The following is a 24314-nucleotide window of genomic DNA, read 5'->3' as shown; positions in this document are numbered from 1 at the left end:
TAAACCTGTATCTGCTTTTTTTAAAGAGATATATTTTGCGTTCACTTTTGGCAGATTTGAATGTTGTGGTGGTCAGTCTCACCACAATGACTTGGTGGTCACTAACCCTGTATCCATCATGAAGCTCCTATTAGCTCAGGATTATTTGTTGCTAAGAGGTCAACTATATTTTTGCAACCCTTTACATTTTGAGTGGGCTCATGAACTAATTTCTCAAAATAACTTCCAGAGAAAAGATTTAGTACAGCTTCTTATGTTGTTTTAAACCTACTACTGGCTTTGAGCACATATTTCCACCCACATATCGAGGGTAGATTGAAATCGCCACCAACTAAGATTGTATGAGTGGGGTACTTATTTGAGACAATACTCAAAGTTTTCTTTGAACTCTTCAGTTTCAGTAAAAGGAAATTACAATTAATTTATTCTTGTTGTGAAGTATACCCATACAAACTCACAGGAATGCCTGCCAGTTTTACAGTGCGGTCTAACGCATGGCTTTCCGGGCGGGAAGGAGCGCCTGGTCCCCGGCACGAATCCGCCAGGCAGATGTGTGTTTAGGTCTGGTGAACCGGCCAGTCTGTGGATGGTTTTTAGGTGGTTTTCCATCTTCCTTGGCGAATGCGGGCTGGTTCCCCCTATTCCGCATCAGTTACACTATGTCGGCAATTGCTGTGCAAACAAGTTCTCCATGAATGCGTACACCACCATTACTCTATGACGCAAACATAGGGGTTACACTCGTCTGGTGCGAAACGTTCCCTTGGGGGGGGGGGGGGGGGGGGGGGCGGCGGCGGGAGGAGGAGGAGTAATCCACCTGGGGCCGAACCGCACAATAACCCTGGGTTTGGTGTGGGGCAGCGGAGGTTGGTTGGGTGTGGGATTGAAGGGACCAGACTGCCAAGGTCATCGGTCCCTTGTTCCACGATAAAATCACACGAAATAAAAACTGTCAGTCGTTAAAAACGGAGAACTGAGAGAAGGGACGACACAATACAAGAAAGGCAGACAAAGACCAGACAAAGACCACACAAACGGAACTAAAATCGCACCGAGTGTGAAGGTGGTTGGCCGACCATGAAAATAAGGAAAAGCCAACCACCAAATTACATTAAAACCCACAGTTTAAAACCACAGGCCAAAGGCCCAAGTCAATACAGGAAATAAAAGGACAAACACTCAAATCATACGATAAAAACCCCCTGCCCGAATAAAACTCAACACGAGGTCCGCCATAGCATCGTCATCACATAAAAGGGCAGGGAGGGTATCAGGCAGCGCAAACGTCTGCCTGAGTCCTGTTAAAAGCGGGCAGTCCACCAAAATGTGGACCACCGTCAGAGCTGCCCCGCAGCGACATAGCGGTGGGTCCTCCCGGCGCAACAAATGGCCGTGCGTCAGCCACGTGTGGCCAACGCGCAGCCGGCAGAGGACGACAGAGTCCTTCCGAGAGGCCCGCATGGAGGAGCGCCACACACGGGTCGTCTCCTTCACCGCCCGAAGTTTGTTGGGCGTGGGCAGGGTGCGCCACTCGTCACCCCAGGCACCAAGCACTTTCTGGCGCAAAAGCGACAGGAGATCACACTCCATAAGGCCGAGTTCCAGAGCCGGTGAACTCACTGCCTGTTTAGCCAGCGTGTCAACCCGCTCATTGCCCGGGGTGCCGACATGACCTGGGGTCCAAACAAAGACCACGGAGCGGCCGCAACGGGCAAGAGCATGGAGCGACTCGTGGATGGCCATCACCAGACGGGAACGAGGAAAGCACTGGTCAAGAGCTCGTAAACCACTCAGGGAGTCACTACAGATGACAAAGGACTCACCTGAGCGGGAGCGGATATACTCTAGGGCGCGATAGATGGCAACCAACTCGGCAGTGTATACACTGTTCCCGGGTGCCAGCGACCGTTGCTCACAATGATCCTCTAGAGTAAGAGCGTAACCAGTGCGACCAGAGACCATCGAACCGTCGGTATAGGTCACGGCAGATCCGGGAAACTCGGCAAGGAGAGCAACAAAGCGGCGGCGGAGGGCCGGAGGAGGGACCGAGTCTTTCGGACCCTGTGCCAAATCCAGCCGAATGCATGGTCGGCGCACACACCAAGGGGGCAGACGGAGATTGGCCCGGAAAACAGGCGGGAGAGGAAAAAACTCAATCCCACACAGTAGAGCCCGGATGCGAACCGCGATCGTACACCCTGACCGGGGCCGCCTGTCTGGAAGATGGACGATCGAGTGCGGGAACAGGAGACGGTAGTTGGGATGCCCTGGCAAGCTACAAACGTGGGCAGCATAAGCGGCCAGAAGTCGGTCGCGCCGGATCCGCAATGGAGGAACACCAGCCTCCACAAGTAAGCTGTCAACAGGGCTTGTCCGAAATGCTCCTGTGGCGAGTCGGATCCCGCAGTGATGGATGGGATCCAGCAATTGCAACGCTGATGGCGACGCCGAACGATAAGCCACACACCCATAATCAAGGCGGGACTGGATCAGCGCTTGATACAGCCGGAGAAGGGTGGACCGATCGGCACCCCATCCGGTGTGGCTAAGGCAACGGAGAGCGTTTAAATGCCGCCAGCATGTTTGTTTAAGCTGCCTAATATGAGGCAGCCAAGTCAACCGGGCATCAATTACCAGTCCCAAGAACCGATGCGTCTCTACCACAGCAAGAGGTGCACCGTCAAGGTAAAGGCGTGGCTCAGGGTGAACCGTGCGACGCCGGCAGAAATGCACAACGCAGGTCTTAGCGGCCGAAAACTGGAAGCCGTGCGCTACAGCCCACGACTGCGCCTTGCGGATAGCGCCCTGCAGCTGGCGCTCAGCAACTGCAATGCCAGCGGAGCTGTAGTAGAGGCAGAAATCGTCTGCATACAACGAAGCTGCGACGGACGATCCCACCGCCTCAGCGAGCCCATTGATCGCAATTAAAAACAAGGAGACACTGAGGACAGACCCCTGTGGGACCCCGTTCTCCTGGACCCGGGAGGAACTATGGGACGCAGCAATTTGCACGAGGAAGGAACGAGACGACAGAAAATTCTGAATAAAAATCGGGAGCGGGCCCCTAAGACCCCACCCATGAAGTGTGGCCAGGATGTGATATCGCCAAGTCGTATCGTACGCCTTCCGCATGTCGAAGAAGACGGCAACCAGATGTTGGCGGCGTGCAAAGGCTGTACGGACAGCAGACTCTAGGGAGACCAGATTATCGACGGCAGAGCGGCCTTTGCGGAACCCACCCTGAGACGGAGCCAGAAGGCCTCGAGACTCGAGGAGCCAACTCAACCTCCGGCTCACCATACGTTCTAGCAACTTGCAAAGAACGTTGGTGAGGCTTATGGGGCGGTAGCTGTCCACCTCCAGCGGGTTCTTGCCAGGTTTCAACACGGGGAGGACGATGCTTTCTCGCCATTGAGACGGGAACACACCCTCAACCCAGATGCGGTTGAAAACATCTAGGAGGCGTCGCTTGCAATTCACAGAGAGGTGTTTCAGCATCTGGCTCTGGATGCGGTCTGGCCCAGGAGCCGTATCAGGGCAAGCAGATAGGGCACTCTGGAATTTCCAGTCGCTGAAAGGAGCATTGTACGACTCCGCGTGGCGCGTGTGAAAGGAAAGCCTCCAACTTTCCAACCGCTCTTTCCGGGAGCGGAAGGCCAGTGGGTAATTCGTAGATGCGGAACACTGAGCAAAATGCGCTGCTAACCGGTCCGCAATCGTGTCGGAGTCAGTACACACCACTCCATTCAGCGAAAGCCCAGGGACAGAGACAGGCGGCCGATAGCCATGGAGTCGCCTAATCTTAGCCCAAACCTGCGATGCAGAGGTACGGACGCCAATGGTGGAAACATACCGTTCCCAGCACTCCTGCTTCCGTTGGCGAATAAGGCGTCGGGCACGGGCACGGAGCTGTTTAAAAACGATGAGGTTCTCCAAGGACGGGTGCCGCTTATGGCGTTGAAGAGCCCGCCGGCGATCTCTAATCGCCTCTGCGATCTCGGGCGCCCACCAAGGCACAGTCCTCCTCCGAGGGGACCCGGATGAACAGGGAATCGCAGATGCCGCCGCAGAAACGATGCCGGTGGTGACCGACTGAACCACCGCATCAATGGTGTCAGGGGAAGGAGGTGCGATAGTGGCGAGAGAGGAGAACAAGCCCCAATCAGCCTTATTCAGAGCCCATCTGGAGGGGCGTTCAGAAGAGTGACGCTGTGGTAGTGACAGAAAGATGGGGAAATGGTCACCACCACATAAGTCGTCATGGACACTCCAGTGGATGGATGGTGAAAGTCCGGGGCTGCAGATAGAAAGGTCTATGGCCGAAAATGTGCCATGGACGACGCTGAAATGTGTCGGCTCTCCCGTGTTTAAGAGGCAGAGGTCAAGCTGCGAGAGAAGAGTCTCGACATCTCTACCCCGGCCAGTAACCGCGGCGATACCCCACAGGGGGTTATGGGCGTTAAAGTCGCCCAGTAACACAAAAGGAGGAGGCAGTTGTGCTATCAATGCAGCCAACACATGACGCGAGACATCACCATCTGGCGGAAGATACAAACTGCAGACAGTAATAGGCTGAGGCGTCCACATCCTTACAGCGACAGCCTCTAAAGGTGTGTGAAGAGGTACACATTCGCTGTAGACAGAGTTAAGGATGTAGACGCAGACTCCACCAGATACCCTCTCATAAGCTGCCCGGTTCTTGTAATAACCCCGATACCCACGTAGGGCAGGGGTCCGCATTGCCGGAAACCAAGTTTCCTGTAGGGCAATGCAGAGGAAAGGGTGACTGCTGATGAGTTGGCGAAGCTCAGCAAGTTGGTGGAAAAAAGCGCTGCAGTTCCACTGGAGTATTGCTTTGTCCATGTCCGAAAAAGGCGTGAAGGGGCCGAGGAGGCAGATCACGCCACTGGGTCACCTGCTGCCACCGATGGAGGACCAGTACAATCTGCTTCCATGGCGTCTGAGGGTCCGGCGAGATCCAGGTCCTCAGCGGACGCCCGGATCTCCACCTTACCCCCGGACGCAGAGCCTGTAGGGAGCAGTGGGGTGGATGCCACCGCGTGGTCCTTGGCCTTAGAGGTCTTCTTCTTCGTCTTGTCTCTCTGGTCCTTGGGTTTCATTGGCTGGGAGGGCTCCAGCGAGTCAGTCTCCGGGACGGAGGAGGAGCGGGAAGCCCTGCGATCAGCCGCTGGTCTGCTGTTCTTCCATTGGCTGACGTCACCCTTCCCAGAGGCGGAAACCTGGGAAGGAAGGGACCCAAGGGACCCTTTCCGTGCTATTCGAGCAGGGGAAGTTTGAGGCTTCCCCAGCTTAGAAGTGGGGACTGATGTCCCCGATGGTTGGGGGGTTGCTGCTCCTGAGGCAGGTAGTGCAGGAGCAGCAGGGAGTGAAGTGCCCCCCACCATCAAGGGGGCAGGTGTAGCCTTCCGGCTCTGAGAGGTGGCAGTCTGAGGGAGAGCTAATGGGGCCATAACAGTAGTAGCCGCGGCGTAAGAGGCAGGCATTCGAACAGGATGGAGGCGTTCGAACTTCTGCCTGGCCTCAGTGTATGTCAGGCGGTCCAGGGTCTTATACTCCATGATTTTGCGCTCTTTCTGGTAGATCCTGCAGTCCGGCGAGCAAGGTGAGTGGTGCTCTCCGCAGTTTACACAGATGGGAGGCGGAGCACATGGAGTATCGGGATGTGATGGGCGTCCACAATCTCGACATGTGAGGCCGGAAGTACAGCGGGAAGACATATGCCCAAACTTCCAGCACTTAAAGCACCGCATCGGGGGAGGGATATATGGCTTGACGTCACAACGATAGACCATCACCTTGACCTTCTCAGGTAAAGTATCACCCTCGAAGGCCAAGATGAAGGCACCGGTGGCAACCTGCTTATCCCTTGGACCACGATGTACGCGCCGGACGAAGTGAACACCTCGCCGCTCTAAATTGGCGCGAAGCTCGTCATCAGACTGCAATAGAAGGTCCCGATGGAATATTATGCCCTGGACCATATTAAGACTCTTATGGGGCGTGATTGTAACCGGAACATCCCCCAGCTTGTTACAATCGAGTAACCGGCGGGACTGGGCGGAGGACGCCGATTTGATCAAAACCGAGCCCGAGCGCATTTTGGACAAGCCCTCCACCTCCCCGAACTTGTCCTCTAAGTGCTCGACGAAGAACTGAGGCTTCATGGATGTAAAGGATTCACCATCAGCTCTCGTACACACCAGGTAGCGGGGCGAGTATGGTTCGCTGGCATCCTTAGTCTTTCGTTCCTCCCATGGTGTAGCCAGGGAGGGGAACGATTTGGGGTCATATGTAGTTGCGTTGTATTGAGCCCTGGAACGCTGGCCACCAGCAAGAGATGATGTACCACGCTTCATTGCGGTTCATCCGCCCTGATGCCACCTACTCCGACCAAGGGCCCTCCCCACGGGCGCCACCCAGCCTCAGCAACGACCACCTGGCAGGATGGCCATTGCCGGGAGTCCCAATGCCCCAAGGAGATAGGCATCTACTCCTTGGCATACGTGGGGAGTTAACGGCGCTGGCATCAGCAGAGCGATCCCTGTGTAGTCAGGGGGCTACAACCAACAGGGTACATGGCGGCCCCACCACAACGGACTGGCTACCGTGCTGGATTTCAGGTGATGTAGTCCAATATCGTCATTGGCGCATAAAGCGGCACAGCATAGCAGACTGCAAGAAACCGCACCCAAGAACAAATCCACGCCCAAGAGATGGTAGGTGAGCGGGACTGCTAAGCGATGACGACAAACCTGGCTAGAGACGGTAATGCTTGATGGACACATCGCTCCTTGTAAGGCGCCCTTCCCCAATCGGCTCGCTCTTCGGAAAATTTAGAAGGATGGAGGTCAAACCCGTTAGGGGACCATCTCACAAGGCCAAAACGTTTGAGACTCCTTTTAGTCGCCTCTTACGACAGGCAGGAATACCGTGGGCCTATTCTTACCCCCGAACCCACAGGGGGGGGGGGGCAGCGGAGGGGTGAAATGAACTGCGGTAGTCGTCGTGAGGTTGTGGACCACTGCGGCTGTGGTGGAGACAGAGCCTCTCCATCGTTTCTAGGTCCCCGGTTAACATTCAATACAATACATACAACTAACAGGAACTATCTACTTCAATTTTCCTACAAGGTAAACTACTGTCACCCCATTAATCTATAATTCCGGAATACCATTAGGTCCTCTGTAAAAATTTTGGCTGCATTAATAGTGATTTGTTGACTGAACCTATAAGAAATAGGTTTAGCAGCATGCTTCTGAACTGCTTCCATGTCTTCCTTAAATCAAACTTGGTGTGAATCCCAACCACTCAAGCAGCACTCTAGAATGGGTCACACCAGTCTTCTATGCTTGGTCTGCTATAGAGGTGAGCTACAATTTCCTAGAATTCCCCTATAAACAGAAATCTTTCATTTGCCTCCCTTACAAATGGCCTTATGTGCTAGCTCCATTTCATGTTGTTGTGCAGTGTTATATCTATATATTTATGCAACGTAACTGTGTCAAGCAGCACACTGCTAATACTGTGTATGAACCTCACAGGATTGTTTTTAATATTTATCTGAATTAACTTACATTTCCCCATATTTAGAGCAGCTGCTATCCACTGCACCAGCAAGAAATTCTACTGAAATCCTGCTGTATCCTCCAACAGTCACTCAATGATGACACTTTCCCATATAATATAGTCATATCACTCTTCCCTGGGCACTTACGTTTGCCTCTAGGAACACTCACTGGATAGGACTACATACTTCTGCACATCTTGTCTCAGCATGAGCTAGAAATGGCCAAAATGCTAGTCATATAAATATATATTGCAAGAAGTCAGTAGCAATAATTCTTTGTAGTGAAAATTAAATTAATATACTACTTGAAATGTTGATAATGGGAATTTAACTTAAGACGATCAGACTGTGAACTGAAAATGTTAAACTCATCTCGATATGATTCTTTTATACTTATCATAAACAATAAAACTGTGAGCTGCAGTTGCAGTTCAAAGTGTTTAGACCATGTTGAAGTCACAATCAACAACAAAATTGAAGACAACAAAGTGTATTGAAATATCAGTTCTACAGAAGAAGACAGACAGTGATATGAACCAAAAAATATGCTGTTAGTAACACACGTGGAATTCCCTCATGTTTACATAACATCACTGACATGTATGAGTGAAGAGAAAAAAACAAGAAATTGTGTCTTTATGAACGCAGACTCTTCAAAATATACATAATGTTAAATTCCATACCTTTCTTGCAGCAATTTGAGGAGTAGGCTACATAACTGCCCTACTGTTCCTCTTCTCTCACTTTTTTTTCACTATTCAGTATTCCAACATTAACAATGTGTGACAAAACAGTGCAGGAGAACTCATCACAGTTATCCACAAAACACACATACACATTATCCTATTGTTAAATTAAGGTAAAGGGCAACCCTGCTACCACTAGAGCCTTGCTATAAGTGCTTAGTCAATGACCACTTTGATTCACTAGACTAGAGGGTCATATGTGGCACCCATCTAACAAGCTCATGGAAGTAATGAATAAACTATTTTCAAACAAGTAACAAGAATACAAAGAGCTTTAATTCCTTTGGGAACTGAAGTAGCATCTCCTGGACATTCTTTCACGTTCATTACATTCTAAAATTAAAATTGAATTTAAGCTTATTTCTGATGAGACACCTACTTTATTAATGTTTCAGAAACAGCCATCTCATCTATGAACTGACTTAGTGGTGCCCTCACAGCCTGACGATTATGAAGCTGCTGGCTCATTGCAACTGATTTCCTCTGTAGGAACAGTATCTCACTGCTGATGCTTCCCAAATCTGACTGGAAGCTCAACAGCATTGATTCCATGCGCTGAAATACAGAAAATACACCGTTCGAGTTTTGCAATACAACATAAAAACAAAAATTTAGGCTAAAGATAAATACTATGTAATATGCAAAGTAAGTGCCTGGTTGTGACATAACCCAACAGAAAAAAATTAGGAAATCACAGAAACACATATGGGGAAGCAAGCTAAATCTGCTGCTGCTCTCATCAACAATTGTTAGAAAATTACAGTTACATAAAAGTAATAAAATACATGCACAATTGGTATAGTGATGAAAAAGCAAACTATAGGTCAAGTGAGATACTAATAGTGCATCAGAAGTTCGACATAATGCACCATTTACTAAAGGTAATACTTCTAGTAATTGAAATGTAACTACAGTCACTGTGGCCACCCAAATGAAAAATGCTTCAATGATTGCGAAAAATACAACATTAAGAATGGATAAATGTGACAGAAATGATGAGATTAGTGAAAATACATAGATGTCAGGATTACAGAGACATCTGATACCCGAGAATTCAGTATAAAATGAAATGCCTGAAACATAGCAAGTTGATGCTCTTTCACTTGCTATTGTCCTATACATTTTAGTAACTATTTTTCCCTTGCCCTTCAGTTAATTGTACTTATGCATGTATGGCCTATGAGATATGAACACTCAAAATGATTAATTTCTCATTTACATAGTACTTCATGAGTATTATTAAAATGTTTATTATTTTGGGCAGCATAGGATCAATGAGAAGATTGATCATTTCCGCTGTTTTATTATAATCAGTTCACACAATTGACTTCCAGACCGAGTTAGGTATCACCTTACTGACTACTGCTTGTTGTGCAGAACAGGATTTTGGATGGCATTTGTAGTACAAGCAACTGAAACACAAAACCTTGGAGCACCACACAGATTTAATGACATCTATTCTGTTAAAGGAATATGGATTTTTCAGAAAGGATACCAGAAAACACATTTCATTGGATTCAAAAAGATTGTTCCTTTCCTGATCAACTTTGCTGCACACCATGCATATTTGATCATTCCTGTGAAAGCGAGTGCGCTAAACTGATGCACAATTAAAGAATGTATTTGTACAGCCTGTTCCTTTGAAGTGCAAAATCTTTTTTCCTCCTCGCTCTTTGGTTTTAGACTAGGATTGTCTACAATAAATGCAGTAGAAACTCTTGTGACAGACATACTTGATGGCTTCGAGAACAATTCCATCACTTGTGCTGTACTACTAGTTCCGAGTAAAGCGTTTGATACTGTATCCCATGAAATACTAATAAATAAACTAGAGTGCTATGGTATCAAAAATAACGAACTGGCATTAATCAGATCATACCCGACAAACAGAACTCAGGTAGTTATAGTAAATTGCCAGCAATCAAATGCCCTACCAGTTGTAAGAGGCGTGCCACAAGGCTCAGTGCTTGGACCTTTTCTCTTCCTGGTATACATGAATGACTTGCCTACTTTCATGCTTCACAAGTCAATTATATATGCTGACGACACAACCCTGATTACCTCAGATAACAAATTGGAGGAAGTGAAGAAACAAATGCTTGAAAAGTCTACCATATGGCTCCACAGTAACAAGCTGATACTCAACAGTAGCAAGACTGAAACTATGTATTTCTTCTTGCACAATCTACAGGAAAATTTAATGAGTGTGACTCTGTAAAACTTGTAGGAATCCACCTGTACCCGAAATTAACATGGAACACCCACACGGAACTGTTATGTACCAGACTATCTAGAGTAGTCTTTTTGCTAAGGAAACTAAAAACATTAGTTAGCAGAAAACAACTTTTATCTTCTTATTATGCCTTCTTTGAATCTCACTTACAGTACGGAATAAAATTATGGGGCAACTCAACTGGTGCTCAGACAGTGTTCATGTGGCAGAAGAAAGCAATTAGAGCAATTACAGGTATTAAAAGCCAAGAATCATGTTGAAAGCACTTTAAGGAACTTAACATCTTAACATTACCTTCTCTGTATATAGAAATGTGTCTTCTTGTCATAAAAAAAGGAATTAGGATGTAGTAGAGAGTGAGAGTAACTATGATGTAAAGGAATTGGAATGTAATAGAGTGTAACTATGATGTTAGGGAATTGGAATGTAGTAGAGAGTAACTATGATGTTAAGGAATTGGAATGTAGAGAATAACTCTTTATCCTCATGTAAAGTAATCTGAATGTACATAGTTTCCCAATTTTAGATTCACTATCAAATGTAATGTCAAAACTGTCTATTTCAACAAATGTTGGCTAATGACAAGTAATAAATAAATAAATAAAATATAAGAAGACATAAGCACTGAGCTTATGACGAGGACTGGCATTAGATACAACTACAGGAAATTAGTTTCTTCTTTGTTTACACATCATATCTATATAATTGCCATCAAATGAATACTACAAAGAATTCTAGAGTAACAAATTTTGCACTAGTTGGTGTTATTACACCATGCTTACTGGTTTGGACTTTGGGCAGTAATCTTGTCCAAGCATCAAAAGTACAAGCTACATCACACAACTGATCTGGCACTAATGTATCCAGATTAGTTAAATAGACCCTATTCAGCACTAACATCTCCCAACAACAACATGTAAAAAATCCAAGAGGTTCAGTGATTTTTACAGAAGATAACATACCTTATGAGCTGCTCCACCTCGTCCACATGTTAATGATGGGATTTAAGTCATATGTCTCTGCATAACGGATCAGCTTCATTTCAGCCTACTCAGAAAACTTGGCCGTAACATTTACTGCCATGGGCAGATGAGTTATTTGTACAAATCACTTCACATAATGTTCAATCTTCCACATTACATGCTACATGATATAATGTGAGGGTACCATAAATAGAATGACGCATGTCTCAAATGATATTCATGCCTGTATATAAAACCAGCCAGCTTGCATAAAGGGATAAACATAATGTGGGTCAAACTGAATTCCCACAGGTCTACACATATGAAGAGAAGACCATTCTTTTGTGATAGAAAATAGAGGTTTATTACTTACGATAAGGAGACTGAAAATATATTCTCTGAGTCTTGGGAAGGGGGGGAACATCTTTTGGACAATCTCTCTACACACACAATCCATCTTCCTTCAGTTACCTATGAGTCGTATCAACATGATCCATGGGAATCAGTACTATCTCGGAGTTGTACAACAGTTAAATGCAGATGGTACCATCAGGTTTCAATTTGTGAAGCATATTTCTCCACTTAAACACATCAAGACCACTGCCTGGATGCCTCTGCACATTTTCGCTGTTAGTCTTTAACTAGAAATGAGCTAACCTCCTTCATTCCACATCCTGCAGTCTCGGTGATGTTTGAGGTGCCTTTGCAGTACAATGTATTAAGTACATTCAGAAATTACTAAGATAACTGGCTCGTGAAGGCAACTTCTTTGATCTCCTGATAACAAACAGACCAAAACGTTGCAATTAAGTTAGTGTAGAAGAAGACATCAGGAACTCCTATGCTGTTGTATTGTCAGTTACTGGATGGGTTAAATCGAATGTTAAGAAAGATAGGGAAAGATTTCAGAGCATTCAGCAACATACAGTTCTCTCTTTCATTGATAATGTGGTGCACCTATGACAAATTCCCAAGTGTTGTACAACATGACAAGCAAGTTTATTAGATATGGAAAAGATCTATTGTGGTTCACTAGCTGAGTTAGAATGCCAGAAGTATAAAATAGGCTACTTCATTACAGATTTAAATGAAGCAAAAATGAACATAAGTAGAGTATCATATGCAAACTTTCATGAATCCAAAAGTGAAATTCTTTTTACTGATCTGGTGATAAGTCGTAAGAAGTTTGCATTTTATGTTAACTCAGTAAACAGGGCAAAGACATCGGTCCAGGAGCTCAGTGATTTAACTACTGCTGAGACAGAGGATGACGCAAACAACCAATTAACTGTTTCCGATCATAATGCCATTCCTGTTTTCACTCATTGCATGGACACCAAAATGACAGATGTTGAGATAAGTGAACACAGAAAGGAAAACCAATGAAGATGGCCCAACAGACAATAAGTCAATAAATCTGGTGGAACACCTGTTCAATTCTACACACACAGGGCATAAAAGAATTTGCTTCACCTTGAGAATTACTTTATTGTGGGCTACTGGTGCCACCGTGTGTTCCGAGTAAGGTGAGAAAAGCTGCGGGTCATTTCAAGATCTGTCAATATCAGATGTGCATAACTATAGACTTATACCACTCACAGCTATTTGTCAGTCTTATGAAATACATTTCTTATTACCAAATAATCATTTTTGGTAGCTAATATTCACCCCTAAAGAAATTGTGACAAAGCAAGCTAGGATATTTTTATTTCCCTTCTTGTTTTGCTATCTGCCTCCTTTAAATTCATTTTTATCATTTCTGAATAATTACCATTTACATACACGAGTATAATCTGCATTTTCATAAGAGAAAGATTTGCCCTCAGTTTTAAAGAGTATAACACCAGATCTAATTTTGTGCCTAGTTTTAGGTATGTAATTGATTTTATAATTTATTTAGACTATTCCTAGGTGGTATCTTTTGTTATATGGTGAAATCAGCAACTGTTTTGTAACAAACTCTGTTGTTGATGTATAAACAAATATAAATTATGTACTAATTATAAACATTTGGAGGAACAACTAATAGTATTCGTAAAGGATGTATTTGGCTCTATTCGTAAACATTCTAGCGATGCCGGCTCTTAATTGCAAAGTAACTAACAGTTTTGTCCAAAGTATTGTTCGCACACTTATATTTATTAATTTCATTATTTAAACAAATGATTTGGCCTAACCCTTGTAATAGAAGAAACTGTTAAAAAGACGGAGTCTTTTCGATGTATTCAGTTAATTTAATGAATTAAGTCCCCCAACGAACCACAGACCTTGCTGTTGGTGGGGAGGCTTGCGTGCCTCAGCGATACAGATAGTTATACCATATGCGCAACCGAAATGGAGGGGTACCTGTTGAGAGTCCCGACAAATGTGTGGTTCCTCAAGAGGGGCAGTAGTCTTTTCAGCTGTTGCAGGGGCAACAGTCTGGATGATTGACTGATTTGGCCTTGTAACACTAACCAAAACAGCCTTGCTGTGCTGGCGCTGCAAATGGCTGAAAGCAAGGGGAAACTATAGTCATAATTTTTCCCGAGGGCATGCAGCTATACTGTATGGTTAAATGATGATGGTGTCCTCTTGGGTAAAATATTCCGGAGGTAAAATAGTACCCCATTGGGATCTCCGGGCAGGGACTACTCAGGAGGACGTATTTACCAGGAGAAAGAAAATTGGTGTTCTACGAATCGAGCGTGGAATATCAGATCCCTTAATCAGGCAGCTAGGTTAGAAAATTTAAAAGTGAAATGGATTGGTTAAAGTTAGATATAGTGGGAATTAGTGAAGTTCGGTGGCAGGAGGAACAAGACTTCTGGTCAGGTGAATACAGGGTTATAAATAAAAAATCGAATAGGGGTATGGCAGGAGAAGGTTTAATAATGAATAGGAAAATAAGAATGCGGGTAAACTACTACAAACAACATAGTGAACGCATTATTGTGGCCAAGATATATACGAAGCCCTCGCCTACCACAGTAGTATGAGTTTATATGCCAACTAGCTATGCAGATGATGATGAAATTGATTAAATGTATGATGAGATAAAGTAAATTATTAAGATAGTGAAGGGAGACGAAAATTTAATAGTCATGGGTGACTGGAACTTGATAGTAGGAAAAGAAAGAGAAGGAAATGTAGTAGGTGAACATGGAATGCGAGTAAGGAATGAAAGAGGAAGATACCTGGTAGAATTTTACACAGAGCACAATTTAATAATAGCTAACACTTGGTTCAAGAATCATAAAAGAAGGTTGTATACATGGAAGAAGCCTGGAGATACTAGAAGGTATCAGATAGATTACATAATGGTAAGACAGAGATTTAGGAACCAGGTTTTAAACTGTAAGACATTTCCAGGGGCATATGTCGACTCTGATCACAATCTATTGGTTATAAACTGTAGATTAAAACTGAATAAACTGCAAAAAGGCGGGAAGTTAAGGTGATGGGACCTGGATAAACTGACTAAACCAGAGGTTGTACAGAGTTTCAGGGAGAGCAAAAGGGAACAATTGACAGGAATGGAGGAAAGAAATACAGTAGAAGAAGAATGGGTAGCTTTGAGGGATGAAGTAGTGAAGGCAGCAGAGGATCAAGTAGGTAAAAAGACGAGGGCTAGTAGAAATCCTTGGGTAACAGAAGACATATTGAATTTAATTGATGAAAGGAGAAAATATAAAAATGCAGTAAATGAAGCAGGCCAAAAGGAATACAAACATCTCAAACATGAGATCGACAGAAAGTGCAAAATGGCTAAGCAGGTATGGCTAAAGGACAAATGTAAGGATGTAGAGGTGCGTATCACTAGGGGTAAGATAGATACTGCCTACAGGAAAATCGAAGAAACCTTTGGAAAAAAGAGAACCACTTGCATGAATAACAAGAGCTCAGATGGAAACCCCGTTCTAAGCAAAGAAAGGAAAGCAGAAAGGTGGAAGGAGTATATAGGGGGTCTATACAAGGGCGATGTTATTGAGGAAATGGAAGAGGATGTAGATGAAGATGAAGAGGGAGATACAATACTGCATGACAGAGCACTGAAAGACCTACGTTGAAACAAGGCCCTGGGAGTAGATAACATTCCATTAGAACTACTCACGGCCTTGGGAGAGCCAGGCCTAACAAAACTCTACCATCTAGTGAGGAAGATGTATTAGAAAGGCGAAATAAACCATCTAGTGAGGAAGATGTATTAGACAGGCGAAATACCCTCAGACTTCAAGAAGAATATAATAATTCCAATCCCAAAGAAAGCAGGTATGTGAAAAAAGATGTGAAAAATACCGAACCATCAGTTTAATAAGTCACAGCTACAAAATACTAACACGAATTCTTTACAGACGAATGGAAAAACTGGTAGAAGCTGACCTCGGGGAAGATCAATTTGGATTCCGTAGAAATGCTGGAACAGGTGAGGCAATACTGACCCTATGGCTTACCTCAGAAGCTAGATTAAGGAAAGGCAAACCTACATTTCTAGCATTTGTAGACTTAGAAAAAGCTTTTGACAATGTTGACTGGAATACTCTCTTTCAAATTCTGAGGGTGGCAGGGGTAAAATACAGGGAGTGAAAGGCTATTTACAGTTTGTACAGAAACCAGATGACAGTTATAAGAGTCGAGAGGCACGAAAGGGAAGCAGTGGTTGGGAAGGGAGTGAGACAGGGTTGTAGCCTCTCCCCGATGTTATTCAATCTGTATATTGAGGAAGCAGTAAAGGAAACAAAAGAAAAATTCAGATTAGGTATTAAAATCCATGGAGAAGAAATAAAAACTTTGAGGTTCGCCGATGACATTGTAATCCTGTCAGAGATAGCAAAGGACCTGGAAGAGCAGCTGAACGGAATGGACAGTGTCTTGAAAGGAAGATATAAGATGAACATCAACATAAGCAAAATAAGGATAATGGAATGTAGTCGAATTAAATTGGTGATTGGGAATTAGATTAGCAAATGATATGCTTAAAGTAGTGAAGGATTTTTGCTATTTGGGGAGCAAAATGACTGATGATGGTTGAAGTAGAGAGGATATAAAATGTAGACTGGCAATGACAAGGAAAGCATTTCTGAAGAAGAGAAATTTGTTAACATCGAGTATAGATTTAAGTGTCTCGAAATCGTTACTGAAAGTATTTGTATGGAGTGTAGCCATGTATGGAAGTGAAACGTGGACGATAATTAGTTTAGACAAGAAGAGAATAGAAGCTTTTGAAATGTGGTGCTACAGAAGAATGCTGATGATTAGATGGGTAGATCACATAACTAATGAGGAGGTACTGAATAGATTGAATAGATTTGGGGAGAAGAGAAATTTGTGGCCCAACTTGACTAGAAGAAGGGAGCGGTTGGTAGGGCATATTCTGAGACATCAAGGGATCACCAATTTAGCATTGGAGGACAGCATGGAGGGTAAAAATCTTAGAGGGAGACCAAGAGATGAATACACTACACAGATTCGGAAGGATGTAGGTTGCATTACATACTGGGAGATGAAGAAGCTTGCAAAGGATAGAGTAGCATGGAAAGCTGCATCAAACCAGTCTCTGGACTGAAGACCACCACAACAACAACGAGTTAATTTTTAATTGTAATTTCTGTAAATTAAACTTTGAATAATGTGAAGTGTCAGCACTTATTATTGTGAGGACCCGATTGTTGGTCCAGAGACACTCAATCCACGGCCAAGTTTCAGACAAGGAACCTGTGCTGGTTAGAACGACAACAATTCATCAAATGAACAGTGAAGTAAGTGCTACACAATTACGCCATTTGTTTGAACTTTGTGGTTAGGTTTATACTGCTCGTAAATGTTCATCAGTAAACTGTTTTAGCAGTATGTGGATGTTTGCCTGCATACTATTAATGAGGCTTATTGAAAGTTAAACAATAGTGCACTGGCCTTATGTAACTGTTGGGGGGTTGTGAACAATGAAAGTAAAAGACTGTGAAATGCAACTGTGCTTTTGTCGGCTACATCATTTACAGTAGACAGTAGTTGCAGTTCCAACCCCTATTTTTTCAGCCAGTATGTCGACACCGAGGACAACAAACAAAGAAATAAAGAAAGCAGGAAAGTCATCACAAAATCATCAAATGTTCCGCAAAGAGCTTGTACACAATATCCAGAAAAAAGTAGGTAGAAGCACCCAGCTTGAAGTCATGTTCCTAGTTTTATGAAAGGCGTTTGATGTAGTTGTGCACTTTAGCCTAGTGAACAAAACACAAGCTAACAGAATTTTGAGTCAACTCTGAATGGATTAATGATCTCCTAGCAAACAGAATTGAAAACATCATTCTTAAATGAGATAAATCATCAAATCTCTAAGCAGCATGCGCCACAAAAGGCTGTTATAGGACTCTCATTGTTCAGCACACAGTGAAAGATGTTCAACATGAAAATGCTTTACTCCATAAATCTGTTAATACAAAATAGTAAGTCCTCTAATTTTTTTTCAACATGAAACAAAAGTCATTTAACATGAAAAGAGTTTGCTTTTCAGATGAATGGATTAAGAGAAAATTACAACACTAACCACTGGCTTTGACCAGTGATGTAGTAAATGTGACAAACAATATAAACTACATAGTCACAAGATTTAGAAACACAAATATCACAAACAGTCTTGATTACAAGAATTTACAATGTACAGAAAACAACATTTCAAATTAGTTCTGATGATATATAAATAAGAGAAATATTTCTTTGAAAGACATGAACTAAAAATTTTTTTATCGCAAGTAAGTCATAGCTAGTTTCAGAAAATAGACTTAAGCTATGAAGTAAATTTCAATGGTTACAACAAGAAGAACTTTGCATTACAGCTGTACTGTGGTCCACAAAAAAGTTAGAAATTAAACAAAAATAGTAATGTAAATAAAAATGTAAAGAAAAAAAGATTGATATTTCAAATAAATAATTGCTCCTGAAACAGGAGAGATAGTGTTTTATCATACACATCCAAAGTGAAGGCAAGCAAACCTCTGCACTGACTGACTGCAGTGTCATCCTCTGCCAATGGCATCACTGGATGTGGCGTGGGGTCAGTACAGCATTCTCCCAGCCATTGTTAGCTTTCTTGACCTTGGAGCTGCTAGTTTTCATTTAAGTAACTCCCCAATTAACCTCAGGAGGCTGAGTGCATCCTTTGCCAGTCTTCTCATCGACAAAAAATACTTGCCAGTAACATCGAGTGAACACGGGCCCTCTACATAGCAGCCAGATCCACTGACCACTGAGCTGTAGAAGCTGACTCATACAGAGCAAAAATTAAAAAGATAATTAAATTTGTCTTAAGACCAATGAAAATATGATAATAAATGGTGCTACAGAGAGATGCAATTCAAAATGTACACCAAGAAGAGACATCACAGCCGCCAATACCATTAGTACTACAAATCCCACTTGACCCAGATATACTTGCTTTTCACAGTCGCATCATCATCCAGACTTAATAGTTTCTTTTTTCAATTCGCTCTTGTTAAGCAAGCAGTGGGTGCCACTGTTGTATGTTAAGGTGCCACTGTTGCATGTTAATGCTTGTTTTTTTGTAATGTAAAATCAAGGAATTTATTGTGTATTCCACATTTATCTTGTGGAATGACTGTGATAGTAAAATAGAGAAACTTGTGCTGATGTGTAGGCTTTCTGAATTTCCCCACATGCCATTCATGAATGGTACTCTCTGCCATATATGTTAAAGTGGCTTGGACTAGTTGTGTAGATGGACTTGGCCCTTCAAAGCCCCATGATCACATCCCTGATGTCGTGTCATTTGTGGATTTGCTATGTTGTGTCATTTGTGGATTTGAGATATTAGCACACAACTTGCGTTTATGCAAAGATCCATCACAACTAACATACTGTACTGACTTAGTCTGGAATGTATAAATATAAGTTGTTCTCATCAAATCCTTTTCAATTGACTACTGCAAAGTACGTAGATTCAAAAGTATGTACTGTATCATTATCTCCACTCGAACTATTTACTGTATTTTTTGGTACTACCTTTGATTTCCTAACAATTAATTTTGTTTCAGTTCACACTGTGTATCATGATTCCCACTACAGCTGTTGAACTTTTTTTACAGTACTTGATTCATGCTCTCAATAGTTCTGGTAACACCCAAAATATCAGACATTTCTTCACAGTTATTTGATGAGCTTTTAATGATGAAAGTTACAGGCTTTATGTAAACTACACTGCTGTGCACAACTTAATGACAAAACAACTTTTGGATGATGTGTCAAGGCCAAGTAACATGGATCGATGAGACATGGACCGTACGTAGAAAGAATTGCTGCGGTATAGTACGGAAGGTAAGTGAAATAAACACACACAGAGACAAGACTTTTATTCAAAGACAATAATCACACAGAACTCTCTGTACTTCACGATCTCCTGGCCATTACACAAGATGTGACATAGTTCTTAATAATATGTGTGACCACCATGGACAGCAATGCGTGCTCTGCAACATGCTCCCAAGCTGGCATCAAAGTTTAGAAGGACTGTGTGTGGAAGGGAGTTCCATTCCCCTACCAGTGTGGTTTATGAGTGCTGGGTGGTCATTAGTGCATGTGGATGGACTTGCTGTAATATGTCTCCCCAAAGCATCCCACACATGCTCAATGGAATTTAAGTCGGGGGCAGGGGGGGTCGGCAGGCCAACTCGTTCCCCTAACAGCTTCTCCACATGCGCCATTCAACAAGGTCACACACTGTTACCCCAAAGAAAATTCAGGGCTGAATGCACCCTTGAAAAGACACACATGGGGAAGGAGTACAGTATCACAATAGCATCGACCATTAAGAGTCAAGTGTTCAAAGATTCTGAGGTCAGTAAGCCCATGCAACATTATGCCTCTCACCACAACACCTGGACCACAAAAGAAATCTCAAGTTTGACAACATTCCTGGATCCACCTCTTGCCATACAAATGTGTATCCAGAATCGCTACTCAGAGTTATTCTGCTTTCATCTGAGAAACACAAGTGACCCCACATCTCATAGGCCTGACCCCTATGCTCTTGGCACTGTCGTAAATAGTGTGACCAACTGTGCAGGTGTCAACAGAACACAACATAGCAGTTGTCCAGCAAAGAGACCACCCCCATGCAGTTGCTTTGCTACTGTGAAGCACGAGATTGTGTGCATTGCAGTCCTGTTAACTGCATCCTCTGTTTCATGTGGGTCCATTTATACCTGGGTTGAACAATGTAGTGGTCATCTGCTCCTGTAGCTGACCCTGATTGACTACCTCCTCTTCTTCGGGGAGCAGTGCCTGAAGTTCTGAATGCTCCTCACTCGTGTAACAATGCCCTTGGGCTACAGTAATCACACTTTGTCCTTTTTCCATTTTCCTGTTGATCCTTCCTCACATGAAGATATCCAAATGTTGCCTCCAAGTTATGTTGTAAAGAACACCACCACAGTGCATTGTAACTGCTCACTGACACACATTGTCTTTTCCCATTTCTTCAACAGCCTTGTGTTGTGGGAGCAGTCCGAACTGGTGCTATAGTCACACTACCTTCACACCGAGTGATGCCTGGTTTTCCATGCCTAACTGGGATATCTCTGGCAACATATTCCTGCACTTTCAATCTTTTCCATTGAGTTGTTAATATGCTTTATTGCTTTATCTATCTTGTCCTTCCATTCATTAGTACTGAGTTGTTAATATGTTGTATTATTTTATCTATCACATCCTTAAGGTTTGCAGAGCAGTGCATTAACTTGTGATATACTCAAACAAATTAAAGTCTATGAATCCTGTAGGTCAAAACATTAAGAGTTTTCAAATTTATAACCAATTTTCAAGAGGAGTACCAAACACTAACTGAGGCAATATGTGTTATGATTTTCATACTAGATGAGCATTTTGAGCTCTTTTCATGGGATAAATGTTTGAATAGAAACAATTTCTACAAAATTATCTTCACAACCCAGTCTTTCAGTCAGTTATTGCAAGCACTGAGTCATAATACCCATTCTATGTAACAGTGAACAACTTTATTTTATGGACAACCTCACACTACTCCAATTGTTATTTATTATCTGCAAACATTTTAAATACATATGTCATGTGGGTTTCTCTACAATTTGCGCAGTTTGAATGAAATTCATAGTAACAACATAGATATTCCACTATATTATGTTGCCTCAGGTTTCTTAACATTACAGTCTGGACGTGACTGCCCCATACAAACACGACTGGGTCAAGAGGAATATTTGATACGAGTCATAAACTTTGTTAATGGCTGCTGTGACATCAAATGGTTGTGGTGTCAGACTGGTCTGTAGCTTAGACCACTTGGGAGGGGGGGGGGGGGGATAAAAATAAAAAATCACCACTGATATCACGTTACAGTTGCCATGTTGTTTATGGAATTTGTCACATGTTTCCTATGTCACTGCTCAAAGCCGACAAACAACTCATATTGAATATTCCTTTTTATCCATATGACTAAACCTAACTTAACTCTTGTCAGCGTGTCACCACATTCAAGTATTTTTGTAGTATTAGTTGCAGGATACTGCAAAGTGGACTTACCTCTAATATATTATCACATGCTGATATTTGATTATGAAGACTAGCAATGTTCTGACTCTCTTTTATATAATCCTGAATTGATTTGTTTTCAGCGTCTTTCAACTTCCTTTCAATCTGTTTTGAATACTGCCGTAGGTCAGTTCCAGTTTTGAGCACTTCTTGAACAACATCTGCCTGGAGATTTTGTTCAAGATGGTCATCCAAATTATCTTCAAACATCAGTCCAGCTTCAACCATCTTGATCAAACTCTAAAAGCAAAATTTAAACCTATTAACTAATTATGAAATCATCAGCCCTTCCCTTGGTTCAGATAACTACAGTAAAATCCAACAACATATAATCAAAAATGAAAGGTATAAATCACATAGACTAGATGAATGTCCAATGAAATTTTCAGTGTGGTGTTTGTCTGTGACCAGTACCAACACCCAAAAATGACAAAAGTCCCAAGCTCTCAATATAATACACTCCTGGAAATGGAAAAAAGAACACATTGACACCGGTGTGTCAGACCCACCATACTTGCTCCGGACACTGCGAGAGGGCTGTACAAGCAATGATCACACGCACGGCACAACCGACACACCAGGAACCGCGGTGTTGGCCATCAAATGGCGCTAGCTGCACAGCATTTGTGCACCGCCGCCGTCAGTGTCAGCCAGTTTGCCGGGGCATACGGAGCTCCATCGCAGTCTTTAACACTGGTAGCATGCCGCGACAGCGTGGACGTGAACCGTATGTGCAGTTGACGGACTTTGAGCGAGGGCGTATAGTGGGCATGCGGGAGGCCGGGTGGACGTACCGCCGAATTGCTCAACACGTGGGGCGTGAGGTCTCCACAGTATATCGATGTCGCCAGTGGTCGGCGGAAGGTGCACGTGCCCGTCGACCTGGGACCGGACCGCAGCAACGCACGGATGCACGCCAAGACCGTAGGATCCTACGCAGTGCCGTAGGGGACCGCACCGCCACTTCCCAGCAAATTAGGGACACTGTTGCTCCTGGGGTATCGGCGAGGACCATTCGCAACCGTCTCCATGAAGCTGGACTACGGTCCCGCACACCGTTAGGGTGTCTTCCGCTCATGCTCCAACATCGTGCAGCCCGCTTCCAGTGGTGTCGCGACAGGCGCGAATGGAGACGTGTCGTCTTCAGCGATGAGAGTCGCTTCTGCCTTGGTGCCAATGATGGTCGTATGCGTGTTTGGTGCCGTGCAGGTGAGCGCCACAATCAGGACTGCATACGACAGAGGCACACAGGGCCAACACCCGGCATCATGGTGTGGGGAGCGATCTCCTACACTGGCCATACACCTCTGGTGATCGTCGAGGGGACACTGAATAGTGCATGGTACATCCAAACCGTCATCGAACCCATCGTTCTACCATTCCTAGACCGGCAAAGGAACTTGCTGTTCCAACAGGACAATGCACGTCCGCATGTATCCCGTGCCACCCAACATGCTCTAGAAGGTGTAAGTCAACTACCCTGGCCAGCAAGATCTCCGGATCTGTCCCCCATTGAGCATGTTTGGGACTGGATGAAGCGTCGTCTCACGTGGTCTGCACGTCCAGCACAAACGCTGGTCCAACTGAGGCACCAGGTGGAAATGGCATGGCAAGCCGTTCCACAGGACTACATCCAGCATCTCTACGATCATCTCCGTGGGAGAATAGCAGCCTGCATTGCTGCGAAAGGTGGATATACACTGTACTAGTGCCTACATTGTGCATGCTCTGTTGCCTGTGTCAATATGCCTGTGGTTCTGTCAGTGTGATCATGTGATGTATCTGACCCCAGGAATGTGTCAATAAAGTTTCCCCTTCCTGGGACAATGAATTCACGGTGTTCTTATTTCTATTTCCAGGAGTGTATATAATCAACATGCTGGGAGGAAAGGAGTGCAAATTAGTAATGTAACTATAGAATTAACTAACGAGATTTTGTATTTTAGAATAGTGAAGACAATTACTGGATGGACAAAAACCAAATAAACTGAAGTGTAAATACGAGTGAAGGAAAGTTGCTACTCACCATACAGCAAAGATGCTAAGTCGTGATAGGCACAATAAAAACACACACACACACACACACACACACACACACACACACGTCTGCAGTCTCAGAGAGCTGAGACCACACTGAACAACAGCACCAGTGCATGATCGGAGTGGCGAGTGGGTGGGGGTAAGAAGGAGGCAGGGAGGGGGAGGGGTAGTGTGATGGGAGTGGCGGA

At 43.9% G+C, this 24314-nt stretch overlaps 1 protein-coding gene across 1 annotated transcript in view; it reads right to left on the bottom strand.

Moving 5' to 3' along the window:
* Positions 1–24314, bottom strand: part of LOC126272071 (vacuolar protein sorting-associated protein 52 homolog) — a 106823-nt gene that overhangs the window by 64171 nt on the left and 18338 nt on the right. The window contains exons 2-3 of the mRNA XM_049974617.1: positions 22078–22326; positions 8714–8889 (exon numbers count right to left, since the gene is read on the bottom strand). Coding sequence (XP_049830574.1) covers positions 8714–8889; positions 22078–22314 — 413 coding nt within the window. The 5' untranslated portion in view covers positions 22315–22326. The remainder of the gene's footprint in view (positions 1–8713; positions 8890–22077; positions 22327–24314) is intronic.

Source organism: Schistocerca gregaria, chromosome 5, assembly GCF_023897955.1.
Source record: "Schistocerca gregaria isolate iqSchGreg1 chromosome 5, iqSchGreg1.2, whole genome shotgun sequence".
Lineage (NCBI taxonomy): Eukaryota > Metazoa > Arthropoda > Insecta > Orthoptera > Acrididae > Schistocerca > Schistocerca gregaria.
This window is presented reverse-complemented; position numbering and strand designations above follow the sequence as displayed.